This window comes from Perkinsus marinus, assembly GCF_000006405.1.
Source record: "Perkinsus marinus ATCC 50983 genomic scaffold scf_1104296941634, whole genome shotgun sequence".
Lineage (NCBI taxonomy): Eukaryota > Perkinsozoa > Perkinsida > Perkinsidae > Perkinsus > Perkinsus marinus.
The window spans coordinates 1-7,984 of record NW_003212444.1 but is presented as its reverse complement, the minus strand read 5'-3'; the positions used below and the strand labels follow the sequence as shown (position 1 = coordinate 7,984).

General features: G+C 44.8%; 1 protein-coding gene and 1 non-coding gene across 2 annotated transcripts; both read left to right on the top strand.

The window, feature by feature from the left end:
- Positions 1-4,363: 4,363 nt before the first annotated feature.
- Positions 4,364-4,436, top strand: Pmar_PMAR003794. The gene has a single exon. It is a non-coding gene; the product is annotated as a tRNA-Arg (tRNA).
- A 603-nt stretch (positions 4,437-5,039) lies between these two features.
- Pmar_PMAR003793 (hypothetical protein) lies at positions 5,040-7,430 on the top strand (the record flags this gene model as incomplete). The annotated part of the gene is made up of 5 exons (XM_002781739.1): positions 5,040-5,140; positions 5,742-5,851; positions 6,750-6,858; positions 6,905-6,980; positions 7,278-7,430. Coding segments are annotated over 5 exons (549 nt in total), but the record flags the coding sequence as incomplete, so codon positions are not given.
- Between the last annotated feature and the right edge of the window lie 554 nt (positions 7,431-7,984).

Sequence of the window (7,984 nt, the reverse complement as noted above, 5' to 3'; positions counted from 1 at the left end):
TGAAGCTGCTGCTGCTGCTGTTATTGTTGTTGTTGTTTTTATTCAGGCTAAAGACGCGTATTATACATTTGGGCAAGTAACTCGCTATGTCAGGAAAGGATCATATGTTCTTTCCTCTGTTGAAGTAGTGAATCCTGGAAAACCCGCAGATGGTATACACCCGGCAGGGGTAGAGGCTATGGCTACTATCAATCCTGATAGAACTGAAGTCGTTATTCTTGTGAGCTCATAGCATTTTACCATTTCAGTTCTCTAACAAAAGTCTTTTTTAGATAATACGTGATGAGGAAGACAAGGAGCATGCGTCTACGTTTGATATCGATGTTGAACTTGGTGACGGTCAGCATGTTACAGTTACCCTTGAGAATGTTGAGAACCTCAGTGTTTCAACACTCGTTGTAAAAGGCAGATTTTGACCCGTCTGCTATCCACGGATTCACCCAATGTGAATGTGGATGTCACGTCCCCAGAGTTCTTTCGGTTAACTTCGATCACGGAGTCTTGATATTATGTGAGAACTCTGAAACCCTTTTTCTCCTTGTCCCGTTAATGATTGTTCATCAAGGTCTTCAGTCCCATTTTGTATACTCTCATACTGAATTGTGTTGAGGGTAAGTATCGCGACATAGTCGAGCAACAATAATATGTGCACACGGTCACCTACAGTGTTGAATCAAGACACTGACTATGTGCATTAACACGCGGAAAGACACCATTAAACGATATTCTTTTCCTCCTTGTTTTTGTTGTGAAAAGCGTTGGTCCCTCGATTAGGAATCAAATTGTTGAGAACAATACGATAACGGTCGGATGAGGCTCACAAAGTGGATAGTCGGGCTTGATGGCCAGGCACAAAAGGTCAAGGCCCCGTCGCTCTTATCGCATGGGGAATGGCAGAAGTCTCTCACCGTATACAAATTAGGTCTTGTGATGCTGGGTGGGCATCGATTGCTGATCTCGGGGCGTACTAGGCCTGGTAACCAGACTCAAGGGGATGGGGTTATGAAGGTAGTTCGAGGGCGCCGGATAGGATCAATGAGAGACGGTAAATACGGGGATGGGAAGCGAGATCACTCTCCAACCCGATTTGCCAGCTCCGGAGAGAAGAGTCAAGAAGTCTGCTTCGCTTAACAAAGAGGAGCTCCGGACCGGAGCCTCCGGTCCACACAGGCGTTAGTTGTTCGATGGGCAGGAGGCACGTGTGTATGGGTTGCAAGCAACCTCACTCACTCCCGCGTGCAAGAGCGGGCACGACAAGAAAGAGTACTGGTACAGCGACAAGAAGGGGAAGGTCGAGGTGGTGGGGTCTCTTACGGACATGGTCGTTTTGCCCGTGCATCCAAATTCATTGAAGATGCTATCGACATGGCCCAGGAGAGGGGCGGGTTCTAGAATCTGGAGTTCCTGTCGAATCGACAGTGTCGATTGACTTTAGGTCTGCGTTCAAACTAAACCCTGTCGCCAACTCCGAGCGATTCTGTCAAATATGCCGATTCGGCAGTTTCTACATCAAGTTCAATGTGCTAAAGTTTGGCACCGGATCATCCCCGCTGGTTTTATGCAGGATTTCGAGTTGTGCGGCACAACTTGCTCCTATCGGTTGGCTCAACTGCTGTTCTCGGAGTCAGAGTTGAGGATATTTTGCTATGCGGGACCCACATAGCGGGTGATCCGCGGTTATCATGCGAGGCCCTGCTTACAGTATGCGGACGCTGCGGATGCTGACGGTTATCCTACCTTGGGAGTGCCTGGGGATCCCTTCGGCGATAGAGAAAGGGCAGCGGGGCGTTTCCATGGAGTGGATCGGGATGCGTTTCGTCCTCGACCGGAATGAAGTCCTGGTGTCTGTACGGTACAGACTGTACCGGCCGATAAAACTTCGGCGATGCCATCGCCGCGATGGGCAAGTTGGCTACGGAGATGTTGGAGAACGGCTGACGTCGTCGAGTGAATTCCTAAGGACATTTTGCGAGAAGGCAGCATTGGCTGGGAATGTGGTCCCCAACCTATTTGCATTTCTAGCCTAGGAATCCTAGGACCGCTGTGGCGCATCTCGGCTCACGCACAGGCGCCCCAGAAGTCGTTCGTGTCGTTGGCGAAGGGCGTGACTCGCTTTGGTGGTTATGGTTGTTCCTACGTTCGGCACTTTTGAACGGCTCTCAAGCTGCTGAGTCACACTGTCTAACCAGAGCGTACCGTCTGTCGTCCAGAAAACGTCCGAGGGCGTGTATCATCGTTGACGCGTCTCCTTCGGGAATAGGCGGTATTCTCAACTGGGGCCCTTCCCACAAGAAAGCGACTCCGATATCCTACTTTGCCGATCTCATTTCGGACCACGACGTGGCGATTCTTGAGGCTGACCGTGGATCCTGCAGGTCTCAGTCATCCCTCGAGCTTCTGGCCATCATCGTCGCCCTGAAGCTGTGGGGTTCGCGACTCGCCGACTGCAGCCGATTGGTCTTCGAGACGGATTCCCTTGGTGGCCCTCAAAGTGCCGAGACAGTGCTGCGACTATCCTGAGAGAACAATCTTCGTCAGAGATTATGAACCGGCTCGTCGCAAAGGTCGCGCTGATGGCTGAATTCGGCAGTAAAATTCTATCAGTACGGTATCGTCAGGTTGATTGCCCATCAATGTGACGATACAACTCCATCAATGATGGAGTTGACAATCACATGGCAGACGCGCTCAGCAGACTCTCCGAGGGGAAGAGGCTACGATCAGCTGTGGGGGTTATTTTCCCGGCGCGAGACGAGAAGTTTTGGTCAGAGGCCGTTCCAACCTCCATTGCCGGACGTGATGGCCTAGCTGTGCGCGGATGACCGGGTAGTTGACTCGATCAATGTTTCCGAGTAGATTTGCTAGAGTAGCTCAGTTGCTCAGTTTGCAACTCAGCTCTAAGTCGCGCTGTGACCATGCGACGCATGGAATGCGTAGCTGTTCGGACTCCGAACTTCGGAGACAATGGCTTGTCCACGATGAGACTTGTCGAAGCGCGGTTGTGTGCATCACTTCGCCTAGCTCTTGATCGCGCTGTGTCCATACGTAGCTGTTCGAGGGCAGTGGCTTGTCCACGATGGAACTCATTCAGACTCTGACATCAAAGCCGAATCTTTAGGGCATCGGAGTCATTCATATTCGGGTCCACCGCGACCACGTGTTGCTACTCATCCCTTTGAAGAAGCGTGTGTTGTCTGTAGAGGACTTCCGGTGGTGCATGCGGTTGCCTTTTCATCTGGTTGATAGATCGGCGCTCTCGGTCATGATGTGACCGCGGTTCGCATCTTCGTAGCAGTGGCTGCCCATGATAGGGTAAGGTGGAGCTAGGCTGTGCCTGAGGCGTTTCTTGTCCGTATCTCCCAATGGCTAGATTTAGGCGTCGGTGGCAATTGTGGATATGGACTCGTGAATCCCGTTAGGCGACTATTCAGTGAGTCTGGTGGAGAGTTGTTGTTCGTTACATGCCAGAACGCCGCGGCTGCCGCGGCGCGGCATCCCTCTAAACACCAGCCGGGGAAGCATCATGGAAGTGAGGCGATCGGTGCCGCCGGGAAATGTCGAAGGACGTCGGCAGGTGAGGCAGATCCTGCGGGCGAGCATGTTTGCGACATCAACGCGTCGATCGAACGACTCGAGGGTAAAACTGTGGATCGTAGTGTGCTGATGGCATGGCTTATCGCCATTTCCCATTACTCGCGAGTCCCCTGGAGACGCGGCGGATTGTTCCCACAACTCACTGCTCGGGTTCTCACTCGGAGATGCAGAGAGAGCCTGTCTACAGAGAGTGAACGGGCCTTCAAACGAGGGACGGAGCTGAGAGCAGTGCTGCTCAATGCCATTGAGCAATGCCCACAGCCCACAGGAGAAACGCAGAGCGGCTAGCTACATCCTCGGGAGCTGGTTCCTGTTGGTGGGAGCGGAACTGTGTAATCTCAAACTGTCAGACGTTGCAGTGGACGAGGGAAACAAAAGAGTGGAACTTTATGTTACGGTGAGCAAAACTGATATCAAGTGAGTAGGTGAGAGTAGGGAGTATGGGCGTACATGGGTATATATGTGAATAGGATATCGGGGAAATCGACCGTGAGCTTTGACTCGTGAAAGCAGCGCTAATACTGGTGGATATTAGGAGGATAGAGTATGGGTCTGGGGAATATCAGCTTCTACTCGATGCTCTAGGCCAACATCTGCGGCAATCACCTTTAAGAGAGTGGTTATGAAGAGACTTGGAGATGGCAGGGAGTCGTGGGCCGACCGCTCTCTGCTTGCACAGTCTGCGACGGGGTGGGAGCCACATGCAACCAAATCAGAACTCGGTTCTGAGAACCGTCGTCCGAAGGTTGTGGGATGCTCTGTGACTAGTGGTCTCGTGGCCTAATGGATAAGGCGTTGGTCTTCGGAACCAAAGACTGTGGGTTCGAGTCCCACCGAGATCGTTTTATTCCCCACCGCGTCTCCTTTTTCGAGCGGTGTGGTATTTGGAAGATTCTGCGATATGATATGGTGTCGTAGTTTCATGTGTAGGGTGTTGACGTTAAAGTATACTAATGCTTAAAGTTAGTGTTATATTGATATTACTAGGATAGCACTTAAAGTTAGTGTTATATTAATATTACTAGGATAGCACTTAAAGTTAGTGTTATATTGATATTACTAGGATGGCACTTGAAGTTAGTGTTATATTAATATTACTAGGATGGCACTTAAAGTTAGTGTTATATTAATATTACTAGGATGGCACTTAAAGTTAGTGTTATATTAATATTACTAGGATGGCACTTGAAGTTAGTGTTATATTAATATTACTAGGATGGCACTTAAAGTTAGTGTTATATTAATATTACTAGGATGGCACTTAAAGTTAGTGTTATATTAATATTACTAGGATGGCACTTAAAGTTAGTGTTATATTAATATTACTAGGATGGCACTTAAAGTTAGTGTTATATTAATATTACTAGGATGGCACTTAAAGTTAGTGTTATATTAATATTACTAGGATGGCACTTAAAGTTAGTGTTATATTAATATAATCAATAATGACCACTCTGTGTGGGAGTTCGGTAGAAAGAGTCTTAAAGATCTGTGATGAAGTCTCAAAAGATGTCGGTATGGAAACAACGCCTTTCGTCGTCGATTGGTAATTGCCATATTTACGTGAGGATTTCAATTTTGATGATTAGGAAAAAACAAATCGGAAAATTATATTTTCAGCATATTAGTAACACTACTGTTGGACATGCGAACTGCCTTATATAAATTTCCTCATATTTGAAATTGTCATCACCAACAAATGTAGTTGATGACCATGTGCATATTTCTCGATAATTTTAGCGAACTAAACACTTATGGATAATTACATTTTCTACATGGCATTTTTCAAGACTACGTAACGCTTCTAAAACGTTGGTGTCAATCGATTCACATTGTTATCATGTTAATATTACTAAAAGTTGACTTTCGAACTCCCCAAAAATTGAAGGCGAAGTTGAAAATATTATTCTGGATAAGCATTTGGTTCACACGGCAGGAATCAGTGTTGGAATAAATTTCCTCACTAATTATACAAGTTTACATACAAATTCGGGTAGAAGTGTATGGAAACCAATGAGAATTTCCTCAATTTTCATTCTCAAAATTTCACCTACATATATATGTAGTTGACTACGTGCATATTTTTCCATACCGGCAAAAAGTGATAGTTAAATTTCGGAGTGAAACTTCATTACTATTTTCCGCAGGTACAACGACTTTCGAATAGAAGTTGCTCCGGAATTACCACAACTAATTGAAGTTTCCGGAAGGAATCGTTTGGGCGTGATTTGCATTTCTAACAAAAATTTCTTTCGAGGTGAGTTTTGATATTTTTCATTTTTCATCATTTATACCATCAGTTTCGCCGTGATGTTTTCCATATATGAAATTATTTCAGATTGGCCGTTTCCCTATAATCTGTTTCTATACATCTTTCTTGTGTGAAAATGTTTTATACTTTTATATATGTTTTTGGTGATAATGACAATCTTATTTTTCTGCGCGATGCGAGTGATAGCGGAATTTTTTTTTCAGCGAAAATTTTCATTTACTCATTGTAGCGTTATCTTCTGTGGGGCACTCGAAATTTCTGAGTATTTTCTCTCATTTCACAAAGGCTTTGTGCACGCGAATGCAGAATTTCCTGCATTTTTTTCAGATTAGTTCTGATGAAAATTTATGATTTTTTTGATAGAATTTAGCTCACAAATCATAAAAGGAAATATAAAAAACTGAGCTTAATGAATTTACTCGCGAAAAAAAATTTTCGGCAGAAAAATTACGCGCCTTAGAACTTGCGACCAACTAAAGAGTGTCTTCCAGGAAAGCATCCAGTTTTGAGAAATAACGTTACCCGTGGTTTGATAACAATTGGGAAAATGATGGTCCTAATGTGATTATGACATTTTTAACTGATTGAAGAATGTGTTCCTTGCCATACGTGGAATATTCAAAATGAGTTACCCCTTCTCGGGAACCTTATAGGTTCCTGGATGATTTCCTGTATGGTTCCTGATGAGTTCCTGTTTTTCACTGAGTATTGCGCCACTTCACGTAAAACTGGTTGGGAAACTCCAGTGTTGGAGGAATATATATTTCCTTTCCTCAGCAGAGTTCATACAAGTTTACATACGAATTCAGAAGTATACAAAAACCAACAATAAGACTCTCTGAAAATTCCAACATTGTTATCACCAAACTCCAATGTAATGTAGGTGCTGTTCTTGAGGCTTATAGTAAACGTGTTAACGACGGTGAAAACGTAGAGGAAAAGTTCGATTTCGTTTCGGAGGGCAGCGATTTCATCGGGAGAAAACTGAAACCGTAGGAGCTCACCGGCGTTTTATTTATATCATTTTGCGATTCTCAGATTGTTGGTTGAAGAGCTGTCGTGTGAGGATCACATCGTTAAGGTCATGAATGTGGACAAGCCGCCTTTTTTACACGTAAATTGGGGAAATTTCGGGGGGCTTTACTATTCAGGAAAGCAAAGACTCTGGTGATCCTGCGGTAAAATTGATGTTCTTGTATGCTGCATTAACTTCATATGATCATATTCGTTGGAGTTTCACAACCCGTAAATGGCGCGATGTTAGGTGGAAAACCCGATATTCGCGGTGATATGCAGAAGTCGTGAAATATTGTTTTTCATATCACTAGGGTGAAATTACAGTTGGAGTATATGTTCGCTTTCCTCAAGGGTTGGAGTATAAAATTTTTCGAAATTTTAATATTATCACTAGGTACAATCACTTGGTCAAGTTGCCGGTCTCGATATGCATTTATCCCCGGAGTTTTTACAAGAAGGGCCTGAGAAAATCGAATGGGAAGTTGAAGTGCGAGAGGCCATGCATGATGTGCGCGATAAGGATCTCTGGGGGTCCGCGTATGATAAAGTGAGTCAGCGTTGGGGGGAAAATATGCACATAGTAAACCACATGTGTTGGCGATGATTACAATATCAAAATTGTGAGGAAATTTTTCGCTTTTTTTCCGGTTTCTGTACACCAAAACTGTCATGTAAAATTATATAATTCGTGAGGAACTCAGCTGCAGAAAGCAAGGTAATATTCCTCCAACACTGCGGAATACATTTTGTTCGATTTTTCTAAACATTTTTGTGACCACGCAGCACTGATCAGCAACTGATGAAATTCGCTCTACCGTAAACTCGGTGAAAAAGGCGATATTCGCGGTGATATGCAGTAGTTGTTCATATCACTAGGGTGGTGAAACTCCATCATATGTGAATAAGTAGAGTTAGATTTATCGTAGTTTTCGCGTAGGTTCTACCCTTGAACCTCCATCCGAAGTACGGCGGATGGTATGCGTATCGTCTAGTTATTGTTATTGATCTCGAAGTAAGTGAAAAACATTGTATGCCTATTCGTGAGATTATAAATTTTTACGCAAGTGGTGACAGTTTGGAGGAAAAAAATTGTCAACTAAA